The 20,955-nt window shown below is 38.2% G+C and overlaps 1 protein-coding gene across 4 annotated transcripts in view; it reads left to right on the forward strand.

The window, feature by feature from the left end:
* Window positions 1–20,955, forward strand: part of PPP4R1 (protein phosphatase 4, regulatory subunit 1) — a 68,025-nt gene that overhangs the window by 24,894 nt on the left and 22,176 nt on the right. For all 4 annotated transcript variants that reach the window (XM_010584804.1, XM_010584806.1, XM_010584808.1 and 1 more), the window contains 6 exons: window positions 11,403–11,545; window positions 12,937–13,083; window positions 14,661–14,768; window positions 15,493–15,558; window positions 18,438–18,596; window positions 19,716–19,846. In XM_010584804.1, the coding sequence (XP_010583106.1) occupies window positions 11,403–11,545; window positions 12,937–13,083; window positions 14,661–14,768; window positions 15,493–15,558; window positions 18,438–18,596; window positions 19,716–19,846 (754 nt within the window). The remainder of the gene's footprint in view (window positions 1–11,402; window positions 11,546–12,936; window positions 13,084–14,660; window positions 14,769–15,492; window positions 15,559–18,437; window positions 18,597–19,715; window positions 19,847–20,955) is intronic.

Consider the following 20,955-nt stretch of genomic DNA (forward strand, 5'->3'; position numbering starts at 1 on the left):
TCTGTACAAAACTCCCATTAGTTTTGATAGAATTTAAATACTGAAGTTGTTCCCTAGGTCCCTTTTGGGCAACAACTTGCGAAGATAAGAGAGGCAGCAGGAATTGGTAGGCAAGATGCAGATACAAGTAATGAGTAGGAAGGCTCTGTAGATATAGAGGGACTTTTGCTTGTGAATATATTGAGACTATTGGGTGTTTGGAATAAAAGGCAAAAGCAGGAGAATAATGAAAAAGAAATGTGAAAGAAAAGGAGCGCTTAAAAAGCGGTGAGGAAGTGGACAAAGGGAAAGATGGTGTGGACAGAGCTGCAACAAAATTCCAGGTTGAAGATGCTCTACAAAGAATTAAGGGCTTGATTTCAACATTGAAGATACAGTTGAAGCACTAGAAGGAAGAAGGAAGGCTTTAGCAGCAAAACATCAGAGAAGAACTGAAGTTCATTCTTTTGTCATCGTAGGAGTGCTGTTAAGAGAAACTTGTATTAAATCTTGTATGAGAAGAAAATGTTTCTTCTGTTTAATGTCTGTTAGTTTTTCTCCCTTCTTCCAGAATTGCAGAACATAATGCTTTCCAAGGGTAAAAAGGTATTCTTCTCATTTCTGTTATTCAGTCTTCATTTAAAATGCACATTTTTATTTTTCTGAGGGAATGTCCTTGTTTAGCTGGGAAAAATAGCCTGGTTTAAGCATTACATAATTGTATTGAGTACTTTTCGAAGGATTCTTTAAGAGGAAAAAAAAGTTGCTATTCATTTAAGATTAAATGTATCTTTAATTGAGAACAGTAGTGTGCTACTGTTTCTACAGTGCTTTCCTAGCTAAGCTCTGCTTCTGAAATCTGTATATACAGTGCTTGTTTGTGTGATGATGTTAACAGTTTTGAGCATCAGAAGCTTTCTGAAGCTTCATTTCAAATTTGGAAAATAGGACAGATGTGTCCAGGGGAAAATGGCCTTGTGCAGCAACTTTGTAGCCTTAGGGTTTTTATTGGTGATCAACTAAGTGTGTCAAATCAAAGTTTGTTTAGGTGGAAATGTAATGGAAGCCAAGAGTTGAGCTCAAATCAATTTGTTCCCTTTAACAAGGGTGGAGTACATTGTTAGTCAGGGTTGTTACTTTCTCAGAGTCAGTAAAAGCAGCATTTCAGGCTTTTCCTGCATTGTAGAAGTTGTCTCAGATCTGCCAAACTAGTAGCGCTGGATTCTGCAGCTGCCCCACAGACTAAATTTCTGCAAACTTAACTGTGAGTTTTGTGCCTCAAGCAGTTGCAGTATTGGACTTAGCCTGTTTCTGTAAGACAGGTTATTAGAATATACTTGTGTCTTAAACCATGTGAAAATTCATTAGGGAACTAGATCTGCTTTGTACCTTCTTAAAATATGTGCCTGGCTTATTCAAACTGCAGCACAGTGGTTTTTGTTCAGGTTTTTTGGTTTGGTTTGTTTTTTTTTTTGTTTGGGCAAGGTTGCTATTACTAGACTCGTTTTTCATTTTTCTCTTGGCTGATGCTTTTTTCCATTTACGATATTTTTTCCAACTTGTTCTGTAAACAAAAAAATTTGGAATAAGAAAACATTATAAAAGTATGTGTGTTTTGACTTGCTTGGTTAGAGCCTGATATGTGTATGGTTAGAGCCATCCTGGAGTCAAGCCTTCATGTTTAAATGCATAAATAAGTAAAAATAAAGACAAACTGTTGGGAAGTTAAACTAAGGTATGTACAGGTCTTCTTGTTTCCAATAGGTGATACTCATTAGTCTTATGACTGTTTTTTAACATTTGGAGGTACTTGTCACATCAAGTCACAGAAAGTGAGGTTTTTTTTGTTTTTGTTTTTGTTTTTTTTTGCAGTAGTTGGTATAATGAGGTTTGAATTGAAGAATGTACCTGGCATACACAATATCTGTGCTCTCTGTGCTACTGCTGCTGTTATCTACAATACAGGTACAGCAGTGAACTAGAAATACCAATGGTCCTAAAGTTGCCTAAGCAGTCCTATGCCCTGTTAATACCTTGCAACTTCAGAAGTCCTGTAGTTAGGCTGATGGTTTTTAGACATGGTCTTTGCTTGAAGAAGAAATGTGTATAGGTTTTTTTTAGGGTTTGTTTTGTTTCAGTTTTTTGTTTGTTTTTGTTGTTGTTGTTTGTGTTTTCTGTTTGGGTTTTTTTGTTTGCTTTTAGCTTTTTTTCCTTGTTTTTGTTTTGGTTTTTTTTATAAGCAGGGGCTACAAGACAGCCATTTCTGTGTTTGAGAGCAAGAGAATTTCAAAACAATTATTTTTATTCTTCACATACTGTGATAACACTTCAAGAAGCGAAACGTTATCTCTGTTGTGCTAGGCACTGCATTAATGTGAAATAAAAATTAATCTTTACTGGAAAAAGATCTGGGTCCAAATATATGATTGTAGGATGGAGGGCACAAAAAAATCACGAGACTAGGGTTTGGTATGATTGACACAGATCTTGTCATACCAACTGGCTAACCAAGACCTAAAAGTTTTGAGGCATCATGGTAAGGGCAAATATCAGCTCTGAAAATATTTTTTTAAAAACTGTTGACAAAAAATTCTCAAAGAAATAGCTTTTGGCAGGACCTCATTTGGACTCCTGGAGTATCATCTTATTAATGTCACTAATTTATGAAAGTTTCTTTGGGGGGAAGAATTGAGTATTGCCTGTACCTAAAGAGTGCTGAGTGATGTTTTAATGTCTGTCAACAGCCAGTGTGCGGGTTGCAGGTGGACAGACAACAGGTTGCAGGTGGACAGACAATGGGTTGTAGTGAAATGTGTTTTGTGAAGGAAGGTTCTGACTCTCGTTGTGTAACTGCACATACAAATGATACAAAGTGGGTCTTCTCCTGATGGGGCAGTTTGGACTTTTTCTAATTAATTACTTCGAGGTTACATGTGGTTTTGCAGCCTTAAGATTAGTAGTATGCACAGAATACCTGTTCCAGTGGAGGAAATCCATCAGTGGCAGTTGGGCAATAATCTGCTGCCTCTGACCCCCTTACTTGTCAAAGAAACTTTTTCTCCAAGTCTCAGTTGTTTGGAAGGCTTATTTTCTTCAGTGTTTGTCTTCATTGCTGTAGTTGGGTGTTACTGCTAAGCCTGTGATTTCTGCTGTGGGGTTTGAGTATTTTTCAGTCCTTCTGAACTCTGGACTTCCCTACTGTCTTTGGTAGTGAGTTTCCTAGAATAGTTACAGGTGAGATACCTTGTATTGCTTTGAATCTGCTGTTTAATCACTTTGTAATTTCTCTGTGTCTTTAGGGATATTAGGTATGGCTTCCCATTTAGATGTTTTTATGGTGTCTTTGAACCTACAAAAGCCAAGGAGCAGCTTGGCATAGAAGCCCAGTGCTTGGCAAATGTTAATTTATCCCCCATAAACACTTGTTAGAGATAAAATGCTTATCTTTGTGTTAAAACAGCTGGGCCTTCTTCATTCTTGAATGTCAACTAGCCACAGACTTATGTGAGCTTGAACAAGGGCCTTATGTCTGTCTTTTTCCACTTGAGTAAATCAGTATCATTCAAACTTTGTGGTTTTTTGGTACCAGCTTGTGAATGGCGTATATGATACAAGGCTTCATCATGTTGCGCACAAGTACGATTAACTGGCTTTGAAAGTTAGCCTCAGCCAGAATTATTGCATTATTGGCATTTTGCTTAGTGTGCTTGCAAGGGGACCAGAAGCTTTAAAACTTATTTTCTGAGGGTTCTTTTAGAAGGAGAGTCTATATCTTAATTTCTAAAATATACATGGTATTTTAGTGTACTATGAAATAGATACATATAGGTATTTTTCTAAAGAAATGATGGGGGAAAAAAGTGACTTCCTGGAGGACTGGTGCTTATTTGAATGTAACCAACTAGATTTTTTTATCCTGAATGAAAAGTAGTCTCTTTACTGCATAGAATCAGTTGTTCTTTGTTTGTGGTTTGCAAAACAAACTGATTTTTAAAACAATTATTAGACTAATTGGTCGTTAAGCTTTTGAAGCTATATAATCAGGCTTAATGTGGATGGCCTCACAACCTTAATTACTTAAGTGTGCTTAACCTATGTTGTTAAGACAGTTTCAATTACTGTTGTTGGTATAGTGAAAGATGCCAACAATACCTGTCGAATAGTACATAATACAGCATTTCATTTAACAAAATCTTCATATGTAAGCAATATTAATAGGAATACTAATATTTGCCTTTCCTAGCTATCAATAGCTCCACCTGTGTCCCCCCCTCCTGCATCTTCATGTTTCAGGATTTTCCATACCTCTTCTCCTACCTCCTGCTACACTAAGAATTCTTTCCTTTGCTTGATGTGATTCTCTTTTGTCTCTTCATGCATCTGATGGATGACTGATGGTGACTTTACTCTCTCTCATTAGTCTGTATTTTACTACTTGCTCTGCCAGTCAGTAATGAAATCCATTTCTGGTTAGTAAGAGAAAAGAACCTGACTACTGAAGCGGCATACATCAGACAAATCAGTCTTTCTGATGGACTCCTAAGCTAAAAGGGATGGGCTCTGGTTACAGTGTATTTTCACTTGTCTAGGTTTTCTTTTCTCTTCAAAAAAGGTAGGAAAGTTGGAGGGACAGACGAAACAGGAAATGAGACAAATGGAAAGGGAAAATATGGATTGCACTAGAAGGAAAAAAAGAGGGGAAGGGAAAGTTATATTTGGGAAAGAAGGGGATAGATAAAAATTTGAGTTGATAAACCGTAGGATTTATTTAAAATTTGTCTTTTATCATGCAAATGATGTGCAGTTTGAGAATAGGCATGTATATAAATCCAGTACTATTGCCATGCTGTTGGCAGATTGGCATCTTCATGTGCTGTGGACCTTATATTCAGGCTGAATACAGAAATAGGGATCTATACAGGGGGAAGGGCATGAAGGTGTTCTCTGTGTGGCTTGTTTCTCTCTAATACGTATAAATCAGTATTTTTCTTTTGCCTTTCACAAAAAAAAATTTAAAAGAACAAAAGTGTAAATGCAAAGCTATGCACTTTACACCTTTACTTCTTACTTACAGCCCTTAATAAGAACAAATGTTAATATTCAGGTGTACTTAAAACATTCATTGAAATTGTCAATTAAAGCAGCATTCCTTTAACATCACCTAGTAGTTGTTCTTCCTATACACTTTTACCACACAAAAACCTTACAGTCCCTCACAAATGTAGGGAAAATTGACTCCTGCTTGTATTCCAGAATGGTCACTTTGAGATATCGAAAGCTTTGCAGAATTTCTTTTAAGTACTGTACATTGTTGCAGAATAAGCTATTGTGAAATAAATCTAGTTGCGAGCTGGCTTTGGAATAATTACTTCACTTACAAATAACTGTTCTGGAGCAATTAGTTGGTATTATACTGTGCAGCTCTGCAATAATCCCCTTTTTAATTTCCAGTATACAGCTAACGGTGGTGCTTTTCTTCCTCATAGCTGAAGTAGAATATAGAGTGAACTGAAGCCTCAGCATGGGTGAAATAAACATTACACATTTATGTAGGAAAGCTAAGTGTATGTGCTAGGAGTAGCTAGATGAGTATGTTGGCACTTTGCTTACGTGAGAGATGGTGTCAAATTCTAGGGGAAATTTAAATTTTTTTTCATGGGTGAGTAAGGAACAGTTAATTACTTCTGTGATTTTGGAGTCAGTTTGGGATGTTGATTTAAATGGTGATTTGTGAAATAGCTAAAACTGAAGGTTGGTGTGTGCAGATCAAAGTCTGCTCAGGTTCTGGAGATGCTGGTTGGAATATATTGCCAGTTTCATGTGGTCTGGCAATCAAGAGAGGTAGAACTGTGTCATTCTGGCAACTTCTTTTCAATGTTATTTCACAAACAGAAGAAATGGCAGTCTTTTTTCGCTTTCTTCTGTCATTCTTTTAGTTTTGCTTCATTTCTAAAACTCAATTCAGTCTAATTCTGTATCTAGAGAATACACAAGACCTGATAGAATGCAGAGCTAATGAATGACAAAAACAAGTATGAGTTTGCTTCCGAGATCTAATTTTTTTATATTAATACTTCTTTCCAAATTTTTTTGTTTTGACAAGTTGCAGCTTTTTTCTAGTGCCTTCTACTTGAAGGTACAAGTCTATGCGTTAAGGAGATAGTTTGAAAAGAGCAGCATTTAAAAATGTTTCCTCTGCCAAACAGAAAATTCTGTTCCAAGCAAATATTATGGAGAACCTAATTGTACACAGTGATTTTCCAGAGTGCCTAAAATAGAAACTTTCAGTCTTAATGTGAAGCAAAATTCTCCACCCAGATTTTGTTTATACTGTGTGAAAGCCTGGTCCTGACTGTATTGTACAGTGCAAAAAAATACATGGATGTATTCCCCAGCTGGATGAGCTTATGCTTTAAGAAGCTGCATGTAATAATTTTAACTGATACTGTCATACTCCATTCATGGTGGTAATGAGAAAACCATAAATTTGGTTATAAACAACAGAAAAGTTTAAACTGAAATGGCAGACACTGTCATGTATTGAAGCCTGCTGGAATCTGTATTTGGAGCTGCCACCTGTCTAAGCTAAAGACAAAGCTGAGGAATGGATGAAGTGAATGAGAAAGTGCTGTGCTGTATCTTTAGTGGAAATTTTTTGCATTGTTGCTTGGGTCTTTAGGAAACATAATGCAAAAAAAAGCTCTACTGTAACCCCATCAGACCTGCAGGTTTAGGCTCTATTCAGTACACACTAGAATATATGCTTCAGCATTTGGAAGAATTGAGCTCTTATCTAAATCAGTAAGCTTAAGGTTCAGGTTCTTGCATAGCAGCAGTAATTCCCCAGAACAGCACAAATGCCTTTTTGATTGTGAATTACCATGTTGCATTTCACAGCCAGTTACATACACAGTGCTGGTTTGTTTTGAATTGACCTTACTAAGATCACGGAGTCATGTAACTTAAAAGTTAGGGAATGTAAGAACTAAGGTGACTTTACAGTTCTCATTCATTCCTGGGCATGAATTTTTCAAATCTTCAATTGCATCATCTCATCTGTGTTCCTCACAAAGCCAGGGCTTACTTGGTAGCTCAGGAAGAAGGGGACTCACTTTACATGAGCAGCTCTTCAATATTGTCAGGTGGTGTGGCCACTCTCTTAAGTGCTGTATAATAGACAAACCCTGTTCTGAAGAAGGGATCTTACGGTTTTGGTACTCGCTGCTCTCTTACTGGAGTGTTTCATAAAGAAATTTATGAATTGAGTTTCACAGCAAACCTAGTCAGTTTGGGGAAAGAGAGTGTTGACATTACTTTACCAGTGGGTGGGCAAACTGTAGAGGTATCGAAGTCAAAACAGTCTGCCCGTTTTGAGTGCCTAGTGTCCAAAGCTTTATACATAGTTCTTGATATGCTTAATACAGAGCTCTTGTTGGCTTTGATGGCAGTGGTGGTGTTTCTTCAGCAGTGAAGACACAGAGTTCGGATTGCAATCAAATGAGCAGTGTGCAATTACTCTGTGAAGAGTCTCGCTTGAGCATTTTGCACAGCTTCACGATAGGCAAAGGAACAAATCGGGTTTCTCAGCATTTTGCTTCTTTCACCCTGTTTTGAAGGTAATTGTCCTGGTTTCAGCTGGGATAGAGTCAGTTTTCTTTCTAGTAGCTGATATAGTGTTATGTTTTGGGTTCAGTATGAGAAGAATGTTGATAACACACTGATGTTTTCAGTTGTTGCTAAATAGTGTTTATACTAAGTCAAAGTTTTTTCAGCTTCTAGTGCCCAGCCAGCAAGAAGGCTGGAGGGGCACAAGAAGTCAGGAGGGGACACAGCCAGGACAGCTGACCCAAACTGGCCAAAGGGGTATTCCAGACCATGTGACATCATGTCCAGTATATAAACTGGGGGGAGTTGGCCTGGGAGGGGATTGCTGCTTGGGAACTAACTGGGCATTGGTAGGCAAGTGGTGAACAATTGCATTGTGCATCACTTGTTTTGTATATTCCAATTATTTTATTGTTGTCATTTTATTGTTGTTGTTATTATTTTCTTCCTTTCTGTCCTATTAAATTGTTCTTATCTCAACCCACAAATTTTACTACTTTTTTTTTTTTTTTTTTTTTCCCCCTGATTCTCTTCCCCATCCCACTGGGTGCGGGGGAAGCATGTGAGTGGCTTGCCTGGTACTTGGTTACCGGCTGGGGTTAAACCATGACAGTAGTATCACAGTAAGCCATCCTACTGCCCTCCTTTGCCATTGCTTGCTTCCATCATCTGATAGTTCTGCTACTTGAGGGAAGTGTGTGATTGCACAGGCAAACCAATCTAAGTGCCAGTTCTTGCTGCTTAATCATGCTGCTGTGGTGGGGCAAAAGCTGCGTCAGCCATATCAGTTCTTTGATATGGCTTGTCTGTCTGCACAAACAGTTGCATTGGCATAATGGAAGCCGCAAGTTTTGGGTTTGGGAGGGTGGGAACTGCCCGAAGAAAATTCAGAAACAACTTAAGAAGCACTGCTGCCAAACATGCAGTCTCAGCCAAATTTATCTTCCTCACTCTCCCTGCCCTCTGCCTTGCTCTGTCCCATCTGCCCTACCCCCCACTCCAAGTCATCTATCTGTTGCAAGAAATGAGACAGGAGTCCTAAGAAGTAAGAATGAGATCCTAGTGATAAGTGTTGTGACATAAGCCTCTTGTACCCTTAGATCATGTCCTGGGCATGTCTTGAAATAGCAGCCTTATGGGAGAGGTGGGAGTGAGTCCCTCCAGCTCTGGCACTGGGCTGTGGTTCCAGTTTCTTGTCCAGCAAGTTCCAGTCTCCCTTCCCTTTAGTTGCCAGTCTTATCTCCTTGTCACTCACCTGTCAGCCCTCTGTCCCTCCTTGCCCAGCCTGATGGTTCCTCGTTCTGCTCTGTTTCCCATCTGCAGCCTTTTCAAAAGAGTTGCTCTTGGGAGAGGGGCTGTGTACAGTCTGCAGTGATGATGGCTTTCTCCATCTTAAAACGTACTCTGCAAGGAAGGACTCTTCAACCTGTAGTTGCTGTGCTCTGTCGGCTGCTGGGCAGGTGGAAATAGAGGGTGTTGTCAAGGCCTCTTAGCTCAACCACCTTTGGGCAGGTTTTCACACAGATGGAAAAAATGTGTTGAGATATAAAAGGACTCCTTTCTCTGGCACATTTCAAGCCCCTCTTCCAGAAGTGAAGAAGCTAGGCCTTGTCAGTTTTCTTGGAAGAAAACAAATGGGTTTGCCAACCTTAGTCTTGAAAACAGCTGATTTACTTTGGTTGAAATTTTGTTGTTTTGTTTTTCCTGAGAAAACCTCATCCTAATGAAGAATTGCAGCTTATCCTATCTCCAGTTCTAAGGACTGCTTTGGCAAATTTTTATAAGGAAGCAAAAGATGAGTTACTGTGATAGGAAGTACAAGGCAACTTTAATAGTAGGAGGTGCTGCAAGCTCCCAATAGAAAGTTAGACTGAAATTAGAAACTTAGACTGAGGATTGTAACTTTTTATTCTCTGACTACGTTTTTTTAGAAAAATTGCAAGAAATAGTATTTCCTTCCTCTGCATTAATAAGGTATGTAGAATTTAGTTTTCAGAATTAATGATCTCTTTAACTATTACATTTGTCCTATTTACAGGTGCTTATTGTGGTCAACTGTCATGTTCAGTGCTACAGACATAGTGTTCACCAAACTAGAATTTAGCCTTTTGTTATCTGTTCATTTTCATTAATTCAAGTCTGTTAAAACTTGCACATAGTTTGAGTAGTGTTCTTCAGGATTGCACTTCTTCAATACAAACTTCAGGATGTGTCTATTGCTTATGGAGTTCAACCAGCGCATGTTTCAGAACATTTGAAGTTTAAATAAAAAGGCTTTTGTCCTGTGTGTTCCTGTTAATGTTTTGGGAAGAGAAACAGAGCAGCTTGGAAGACTTTTTTTCTTTATTGTCATGAACAGCAAACCTATTCAGTATTGATTTATCTGGGATTTCATTTTGCATTTTGAAACTTTGTCAGCAATTCACAAGCTTTACAGAGGATTTTGGTATGTTTTTCTGTAGGAAAAGTAATTTAAGTCTATAATCAAAGAAATGGAGCCCATAGGCATTTGATTACTTTGTGCCCTATGATCTCTCCTGTTCTCATTGTCCTCAGTGAAGAAAAGACTGCCCAGAGCATGGTACTTGCTTTAACTTTGTTTTGGTTTATTCAGGCCTAAGTTATCGCTTGGAACCAGTGTTCAAGAAAGCCAAGTGCTCCATGCATTGGCCATGTAAAATAGAAATGCAAGTTACATGCTTCTATTTAACAAAAGGTTGTATTTTTAATGTATCATGTTAATTCCAAGTATTCCAGGGAAGGTGGTTCTGGTCATACCATTAAGTTTTACCTGAACCAATTCATAGGTAAAAATTTAGTAAGGCATGCATATCCTGTGAACAGTATACATCCTATTACTTAAAACATTGTAAATCGAATACTGTAACTTGAGAGTAATTGATGAGTTTTTGTTATATGTTTGTATAGGTAATCAGTTCTCTAATGGTAACCACAGATGGCAGCAAATTATGAAAGGATAGAAATACTTAGTTCTGAAATTATGTTTTGTTTTTTTTCTGTGGACAAGTGGACTATCAGGCATGTGATAATGACCTACTTCTTAAACTGAAGCTGGTTTTTTTTAGTAGTTGGAATTTAATCCATGCTTGTATTTCTTGTCTTGCTTTTCCTCTCATCCCTCAAATAGATATGCATGTTCTGCAGGGATTATGATTCATTAAAGCAGTGCACAGTTCCTGAATTTAAAAAATGAATGGAGTATTTTTTAAATAGTCACCAACTTTGAAAAACATGCACGAAAGGTTTAACAGAAGCAACTGGAAAGGTGCAGGACGTTTTCCATCTGATGAAAATAGCAGTAGTCTTAAAAAGCAAAGCGTGAAGAAGAGCATCTGTGGTTATGGCTGATTGTCCTGCTGGGTGGGTTCTTTACCGCATGAGAGGCTGTAGCCAGGAGTCCCCCTCAGTTTGTTTCTTCTCATAGTGGTATCAATTTTGGGTTGACTTTCAGCTTAGCAGTTTTCTTTGAAGTAGGTGATGCTTGTAGGGAGTTCAGACAGGTTCTGATACTCATAATATTTGGTGGCTTGCTCTCTTATACCTCTTATTGGTTTTTTTTACTGAGAATGTGGGACCCATCTTTTTAGTAGTTTAGCACTACAGAGTGTACTTGTACCTGGTTTTGTAAAAAGATGATGGTGCTTGTCAAAATGAAACCTGACATAAACTTGCTGACATGAACACTTGAGAACATACTTTGTATGTACAGAACTGTAAAAAGCTTATTCTGGCAGTATCTGGCAGTATGCTTGTAAACATTTGTTGTGTCTTTTTTGGTTTTATTTTGACCCTGACAGAGCCAACAGTGCGGGCAGAACTGATGGAACAGGTGCCTCATATTGCTATGTTCTGTCAAGAAAACAGACCTTCAATCCCATATGCTTTTTCCAAATACTTACTGCCTATTGTGGTACGATACCTCGCAGACCAGAATAACCAGGTAAGTGTCTTTTACAAATAGTTTATTAGTTAGTTGAATATACCTGGTGTGATGTTAAATTTAAATAATTTAGCATCATACAAGTGTGTAGTATTTCAGGGTAAAAAGATTTTTAATAGACATGAAATGCATGGCACTCTGAACTTTAATTGAAGAAAATTTCCAACATTTTTTCACCTAATGTGATCTGTTCTGATTTGGGGCCCTTTATCTGGTGTTGTGTTCTTATGGACAAAATCAAACAATCATTTTGATAAGATTACATAATTTAAATTCTGGCAAAAAGGAACAGTAGTCACGAAGAACTGACTCCCTGGTATAATGCAATTTTTTTAACACCTTTATGTACCTTCATGACCAGTTATTTGTGTATTGATCCAGTAAAGCTTTTGGATTGAACTTGTGTGGTTTATTTCTCTGCGTGTATGAGTTAGCTTGCCTAAAGCTTTCTTTAGGCTTCTCCACATCATTTCAGACGAGCCTAATCCTAGGTGATGGATTATTTTAAGTATTTTAGGCCTCTGAATTTGTTACTTTTTTCCTTGCCCTTTCCAGATTTTCCATTATTAAAAATAGGTACCTTAACTGATTTTTCTTAGTAGTTATTTTGCTAATTCATGTATAATACAACAATCATACTTCTGCTTGATATTCTCTTGGTAGCAGATTCAGCGATTCTTTTCATCATCTTAACCTCTGTTGATACTCTGTAGTTAATTTGGCTGGTTTGCTCCGAAACAAAGATCTCAAAGGTGTTTTCAAAATCACTGCATTGCAGTGTATAGTCTTTTGCTGCATGTGTTTTCTCTTCTGGTGAAATTACTTTTTTTAAGAGACAGGGGTTAGCCATGTATGAAGTCAATTATTAATGGTTATCTTATACAGTCTTTTTTTTTTTTTTTTTTTTGATGGGACTAAGCAAAATTGTGTCTCAGAATTTATAATACATTCAAAATAAATGCAGTTATTCATTGTGAGCCAAACTTGTTAATCTCAGAAAAAGAGATTTGTTTAATAAAATTCACATTCCTTAGAACTTCGTTACTCCCAATTAGCTATGCTGCTTTCCTTTATGTATTGCATGAGCTTTGCTAGGACTACTTTTTTTGATATTGCTATCCTGTGTTTTGGGAAGCGTGTAGGTGGACACTTGTAAACTAAGGCAATGCTATTATAAAATGCAGGTGTTCTTGAGTTCAGACATAGTTTGTTTCAAATGTGAAGTGTTTGCAAAAGTGCTTTTGGAGCGCTTGTCCACTTGCTGAGTGCAATTAATATAGGTGTGTGGCAGTATGTAGGTACAGCTTCCAAAATACAGGACATACATTTAAATGAAAAACCAAAAAAGTCTCTTTGAATTCCTTTGTTCAATATTTGTCTTTTTACAATAGGTAAGAAAAACAAGTCAGGCAGCATTGTTAGTTCTGTTGGAGCAAGAACTCATAGAGAGATACGATGTGGAGACCAAGGTATGCCCTGTTCTGATAGATCTGACAGCTCCAGACAGCAATGATGATGTGAAGACGGAAGCCGTGGCTGTAAGTAACAGCAATACCAAACCACGTAGTATAAAGTTTGCTTGAATGCTTGGTATTACAGTGATGGTAGTGTGTTTCCAAGTTGCACATCCATGTGGTATTAAAAAGAAAAAATTATATTGCTATCCATAATTAATCTGTAACTTTTCCCATGCTGTGTTACACTCAAGGTTAGATTTAAATTCAATGGCTTATATATGCTGTAAAGAAAAACGCAGCTGGACAAGACAGTTCAGGGGACTAATTTTATTGACTCCTAAGGTATCTGCTATTGTTGACTTTTTAGTTTTTTTCAGGTTTGTTTGCTTTATGGAAGTTTAAATTGCATATGTAGAAAACTTCCATCAGTGAAAAATCTTTAATGCTTGAATTCTGTTGGGTTTTGCTGTATGTCTATTCTCTTTATTGATTTTGTTTTGTTTCGTTAGACAAAATAATAAGCATATGAGTTGATTAACTCACAGTTCGTTGGTGGTTTTCTTTTTTGCATTACATACAACCTCAATTATTAAAAATTATTATGTATTGAATTAAAATAGTAAGCAAAGTAATAAGTTAATTTATAAAGGAGAAATGGCGGATTTATACCCTTATGTTACCCTTGAATTCTTGCAATTTATGTTGATGCTTTTTGCTGGGTGATTTTTTTTTATTAATTTTTTAAAATTTTTTCTTTTTGCTTGAGAGAGACCTCATTTAATATTTTACTTTCATAATGTAGCTGGACTCGTAAACAATAAGCAGGCTGGGTGCTATTGCATTTCGCACCAAATTTCTAGTACTTTCTTGAAGAACCTTACAGGTACATAAGGGAATAAAATTTAAAGCAGAACTGTTTTACCCATCTTCATTGTTTTGAAGATACTGAAACTTCACAAAGGTTTCTGTAGCTCACCGACCCCCTAGAGGTTAGAAAAATAATAATTTGTTGTTATAGGAAAATAAATTTAAATAGCTCTACTGATGTGATTAGGAAAGTTAAACATAAAATTCTTTTAGATTACCTTCTTTTGAAACTCTTAGAAAAAATCAGAATGAAAGAGCAGTTAGAGGGAAAAGCTGTCACTTTCGTTGGTATGATATGCTTTTTCACTAATTTTATGTTAGGGAGTTGCATACATGGAATACGGAGTGTTGTAATTTTTAAATCATCCAGAAGTTGTAGAAGTCACTTAAGCATATTAATTGTCAATAATTTTCTGTTATTTGTAAATATATATTTATTCATTAAGTATTGGAATAGTGAAAGAATCTTCTACTTGTTTGTGGGGTTTTTTTTATTTTTGTGAGCCTGTTTGGTAAGATATGAGAGTAATTTCTGAGAGTTCGGTTATCTCCATTAGTTAGGAATTTGATTTAGTTTGGTGAAAGACCAATGTCTTCTACAGCTGTGTTACATCATGACAGGGGGAGGGTAAAAAGAAAAAAAGCTTTTTGCAGAAGCAGCCAAACCTTTTCAATTCAAAATATGGGTTTTTTTCCAACATTTTCCACAATTTTCAATAAAGCCTCTGCTTAACTGACACAGAATTGTGTGTTGTGCAAGCATCCCTAATTAGTGTCTGTCTTGCCATTAGATAATGTGCAAAATGGCGTCCATGGTGGGAAAGGACATCACGGAAAGACTTGTTCTTCCTAGGTTTTGTGAGATGTGCTGTGACTGCAGAATGTTTCATGTTCGTAAGGTATGAATTATCAGCATCTGGTCTGGATTATCTGTAAAAGGAGTGTCATGAACTTGGAACTTGCATTTGACTAAATGAGTTTTTCCTGCTAGATGTCATTTGTGACACGTATAGGTGAAAGCTATGGGGTTTCTTTGTAGCTCACATTTCCACAGGTTTTGTATTTGACCCTGAGTTTTTTTCCAGAGTCCCTACCTTTATTATCAGAAACAAAGAAAGAATCTGCTTGTCCGTATGATTGTGTAGGTAGCCATGAAAATGTGAACAAACTGTAACTGATACAGCATCAGCCACCTCAGCTCGTATCTCTCTGTGTAGATGGAATTAAAGATGCTCATTAAGATGAAATAAACCAGTACTCCATCATGGTGTTTAGGTGCTGAGGCTTTGTTTTGGTTTCACCCTGCCATTGCATAGGTTATTTTCCTTGACAACTGCTTGTTTGACAGCACTTTGAATGTGTTTTATCCTCCTTTCCTTTCACTTAAGTTCTGGGATAGTTCTTTTGTGATTAAAAAAGGCTAATGAAGCTTCGAAAGGGAGAAAATAATTTTTAAATTTTTTTAAACCATGGGAACTGTTGGAATGGGGAAGTAGCTGGTATTGAGTCTGCACCAAAACCTGTTTTTATGGTTTTAAAAGCTGTTTATTTTTTTTCTTTGATTTCATTAGTTGCATTAAAACTATGGTCTTAGTGGTTATTTCTTGCATTTTTGTCTGCAAGGTATGTGCAGCCAATTTTGGAGATATCTGCAGTGTGGTTGGGCAGCAAGCTACTGAAGAAATGCTGGTAAGCCATTTCTTAAAGGATTTTTCTTTTTAATACAAGTCAGTAGTGGAGCTGGACAAGGTACAGAGAAGGGCAGCTAAAATTATTAGAAATTAAAATTACTACATTCCCTTAGTAAAGAGAGACTAAAAAAAGCTGTGACGCTGCAGTTTTGCTGACATGAGATTATGACTGGTGTTTACAAAATGTTGAAGACCGTTACTATGAATACAGAACTCTTACTTGCCAGGTCACACAGTCTAGAGCTAAGGGGTTGTAGTGGTTTAACCCCAGCCAGCAACTAAGCACCACGCAGCTGCTCACTTGCTTCCCCCCCACCCAGTGGGATGGGGGAGAAAATTGGGAAAAGAAGTAAAACTCGTGGGTTGAGATAAGAACGGTTTAATAGAAGAGAAAAGAAGAAACTAGTAATGATAACACTAATAAAATAACAACAGCAATAATAAAAGGATTGGAATGTACAAATGATGCGCAGTGCAATTGCTTACCACCCACCGATCGACACCCAGTTAGTCCCCAAGCGATGATCCCCCACTCCCCCCAGTTCCTATACTAGATGGGATGTCCCATGGTATGGAATACCCCGTTGGCCAGTTTGGGTCAGCTGTCCTGGCTGTGTCCTGTGCCAACTTCTTGTGCCCCTCCAGCTTTCTCGCTGGCTGGGCAGGAGAAGCTGAAAAATCCTTGACTTGAGACTAAACACTACTTAGCAACAACTGAAGACATCAGTGTTATCAACATTCTTCTCATACTGAACCCAAAACATAGCACTGTACCAGCTACTAGGAAGACAATTAACTATCCCAGCTGAAACCAGGACAGGGGTACTCAATTGTAGAGCTGGGAATGGGGCTTAAACCAGACTGAAGAAAATACCTGGGCTGTGGAGGCAGAGAGTATTTACAACTTCAAAAATACGTTAGGCAAGAAGTAGGCAGGAATATGTCTTCTAATGTCCATAAATGCAACAAGAGATTGCAGATACAAGAGGAGTGGCGGGAATAGGCCACTAGAAGTGGCAAGGTTTATGTGGTTTCTTTAAGCGGCATCACTTAATGCTGCTGTTCATTGGTTTAATCTTTTAAAGTCAGTTTCCCTGGCTCTAACAAAGCCTCACAGCCCTCCTGGGAAGGAGGGAAGGAGGAAGAAATGCAGAGAAAATAAATGGGCAATAACAAATTAAGTAAAGGGAAGAGATACAAATTCAAAATGGAGAAGCAGGGAACTGGATGGAGCAGTGAGCAGAGGATCCATAACAGTGCCCCCCATTCACCTGGCATGTCCAGGGAGCTGGTGGATGTTGCTAGGCTTGGAGACATGACAGGGCTAGGAAGCAGAAACCAGCCTGACAGTTGCTGGGATCTTTCGTCAAGCTTTCTCTTCTTGTGGGTATGGACAGTAAACTTGTTGAGAGCCAGAAGAGGTTGATGAATCAGTGCCAGAAATTAACAAGGGGCTTCTATGGAGAGAGTGTAAATGCAGGCATGGCTTCAACAAGAGGCTCTGCAGCCTTTTGCAGATGTGGTGTTGGGACAGGTAGGCCTAGTGTGACCCTCAGGGCATTTCTTACATTCTTACAGCATTTGCTGCATTTTTCCCTAGGTACTGTGTGATTCAAGCAATTTGATAGTGAAGTATCATTGCACAGACTTGCATCCCATGTTTCTTGATTGGGGATGTAAATTGATTTCTCTCACACAAATGCGCTCTTACTGATATATATCATGAATTTGGATTAAAACTTTGTAGAGGGTGCAGTTAGACTATGAAATAAAAAAGGGGTTGTTATTTTATGTGAAAGCAATAACATGTGGCTGGATGGTTGGGCATCTCTTTCCATAACAGAAAATGTCATTTTTTGCTCTTTGGATTATTAAAAAAAAAAGGGGGCGGGGGGAGAAGCAGGGAGAGGGGCAAAAAGCTGAATGGCTTTAGATGAAACTTCATTTTGTAACATAAATGCTTTTTTTAATCAGAAGCAAAGTCCAGAAAACTTTGCTGCAGAAAGTAGGTACAGCTGAACGTCAATAATTGAGAACAGAGCTGTAGCAACAGTCATTGTATTATTTGCATCTGCCTGTTGCAAGCAAAGGCAGCTACGCGATGATGTGCATGTCTTTGACTGCCTCACCTGCACTCTGTCCACTGTTTCATCCTTACCATTACTGTTTCAAAGAAACCCGAGCACCTAAGCAACTTCAAAATGCTTCAGTTTCATTAGTAAAGTCACTGCTTTGTTCAAACCTATTTTCTCTTGCACCAAATGCAATGTTTCTCTCATTCCCTTATTCCTCTATGTAGTTGAAGTTCTGCTTTGTATGGTAGGCGGTGACAGAGATTGGTAAACATAACAATGAGAAGTTTAGGTGGAAAAGAAAGCTTTTCTTTCTTTCTCAAGATGCTCTTCCTTTGCATTTCGGTGAGAATCTTACAAAAATCTGAAGTGGTCTCTGATAGGTAAAATGTTAATGCACCAGTATTCTTCGGTTTTGCTCCTTTCAATGTTATCTGCTTTAAAAGAATGGTGTATAGATGAGGTTTTATCTTATGATAGGTTTTCTGGGCTTGGGGATGTTTTTGGAGTTGGGTTTTTTGGTGTGTGGGGGGTTGAATATAAATCAGGTTAGAAAGTTAGTACTTTCTTGCTGTTCTTCAGACAGGTGAATTTTCCTTATCGGTATTCATAAGTAACATGAGAGCAACTGATTAGAAGGGTGGTGCTACTGAATGTGTGTTCTTTGTCTTGCAAATGTTCAACTAATGCATCTGAATATGATATCAGAGAACCAGGTGAAGGAAATGAATGTGAAAAAAGAACTTGCTTTGAAACAAGTACTGCCTGTTAAGACTTGCAAACTTACTCACTATGTTCCTAACAGCTGCCGAGGTTTTTCCAGCTCTGCTCTGATAATGTGTGGGGAGTTAGGAAAGCCTGTGCTGAATGCTTCATGGCAGTTTCTTGTGCAACATCACAGGAAGTCCGGAGGACAAAATTGTCAACCCTTTTTATTAATTTGATTAGTGATCCTTCACGATGGGTAAGAATTGCTTTTTATTTCTTGAATAGCTGTCATATTTAAAGGATTTTACTGCGATATTCCATATACAACTTCTCCCCATAGGTATAGATAACATAACTTGTTTTGTGCACCTCAATCAAAATTCTTCTTAGACTGCTTAGTTTGTCAGTGGGTGTAGAGAATCCCTCGCACTTTCACTGCAGCATGTAAGAAAAACTGTGTTAATAGGATAGCTTTTCTTAGCTACAGAACTACCTGTGACTTAACATTGCTGAAAATCATTAACAAAATGGAAAATTAGATGTGATTTGTGTTTATTTCTTCAGGTTCCCTACTGCCACCTCCTTTTTTGGGGGGAGGGAGTGGGATACTCAAGTGGTGTGGTGGTGTTTGCTGTTGGTTTTGAGTTCGTTTGGTTTGGTTTGGGTGTTTTTTTGTGTGGGTGTTTTTGTTTGGTTGGTTTTTGTGTTTTGTCTTGAAGATCTACTCTAAACCTTGTTAAGTTTGTTATTGAGCAGACTACTTCCAAGAGCCAAAAGTAGATATTTTGGACGGGAGCATTAGCTCTTGGATCCTGGAAAGTCGTGCAAGTTGTTGCCCAGCTGAATTAATCAAATAATAAAAATGGAGGTAGATAGGATAATTGTTGAGAAGGGGAGAATAAATAATAGGAGAAAGGAGGAGCAAATGAACAACATAGCCAAATAGGAAAGGGAAAGAAATGCAGAGCTTATAATCAGTCAAACTTAAAGTAGTGTCATGGTAGTGAAATATCTGTTCACTGCACGTAATTTTTTTTCTTTCAAGTTGTTAAAATTCTCAACTGAGCTTTCAAATTTACCTGCTTCTACTATCTAAATAATTGTGATTTCTTTGGTTGTGGGGAATAGGCCTGTCAACTTAGTTACCCATGATTTAACTGTTTTTACTCTGCTTTTTCTTAATTTTTTTTTTTACTTAGCACTTTATGTATACAGCTGGCTGTCTCTTTCCAGACAAGAGCCTCTGCTGTTGCTTTCCTCATTAGGCTTATAATCCTTCCAATTCCTAGTAGGAGGAGTTTATGTTTTATAGGACAGCAAAATTTATATATATATAAAAATAAAATTTTTTTTCACCTTGGACCCTTTCCACTAGGTCCGCCAAGCTGCTTTTCAGTCTCTGGGGCCTTTCATATCAACTTTTGCTAATCCATCCAGTAGTGGCCAGTACTTTAAAGAAGAAGATGGTAAAAACGCAGAAGGTTGTGGTTCTGCACAGGAAAACAGGTAAAAAATTTGCAAAGTCTACAAATTATTTTTTCATCCTTGTTTTTCTTCTGTATGAACTGCAAGTTAAGAAAATTAACTTTCCTGTATAAATTGAGTATTTATCTTGGTAAATGGAAAGATCTGGAGCTTTTCATCTTACTTGGTATACTACCAGAATTTTCAGTTATTTACTAAAAATACATGACTATTCAGTAACTTAGGATACCTTAGGATACACCTGCTGTGATGAAGTGACTGACTTGATAGACAAGGGAGAGCAGTGGATATAGTCTACCTAGATTTCAGTAAGGCTTTTCACATGTTCTCCCATAAGATTCTCATAGAGAAGCTGATGGAGTATGGGCTGAATGAGCAGACAGTGAGGTGGGTGGGTTGACAGCTGGCTGAATGGCTGGGCCCAGAAGACACTGATCAGCAATGCATAGTTGGAGGCCGATAACTGGTTGTGTACCTCAGGGGTCCATACTGGGTCCAGTCCTGTTTAACATCTTCATTAATGATCTGGATGGTGGAGCAGGGTGTACCCTCAGCAAGTTTGCTAATGACACAAAACTGCGAGGAGTGGCTGATGGGCCAGCAGGTCATGCTGCAATCCAGAGGGGCCTTAATAGGCTGGAGAAAGGGACTGGCAGGAACCTCCTGAAGTTCAACAAGTGCAAAGTCCTGCACCTGGGGAGGAACAACCCCAGGCACCAGTACATGCTGAGGTCTCTCTGGATGGAGAGTGGCTTTGCAGAAAAGGCCCTGGAGGTCCTGGTGAACACCAGGTTGACTGTGAGGTAGCAATGTGCCCTTGCAGTAAAGGCCAATGGTATCCTGGGCTGCATTAGGAGGAGTGTTGCCAGCAGGTCAAGGGAGGTGATCCTTCCCCTCTACTCAGCCCTTGTGAGACCATAGCTGAGTGCTAGGTCCAGGTCTGGGCTCCCCACTACAGGAGGCATGGACATACTGGAGAGAATCCAGTGAAGGGCTACAAAGATGATGAAGGGACTGGAGCATCTCTTCTATGAGGAAAGTCTGGGAGAGCTGGGACTGCTCAGCCTGGAGAAGAGAAGGCTTAGGGGGATCTTATCAATATGTACACTTTTTTTGTTGTTGGTTTTTTT

The sequence above is a fragment of the Haliaeetus leucocephalus genome, unplaced genomic scaffold (genome assembly GCF_000737465.1).
Source record: "Haliaeetus leucocephalus isolate CR32 unplaced genomic scaffold, Haliaeetus_leucocephalus-4.0 Scaffold1007, whole genome shotgun sequence".
NCBI classification, from domain to species: Eukaryota; Metazoa; Chordata; class Aves; order Accipitriformes; family Accipitridae; genus Haliaeetus; species Haliaeetus leucocephalus.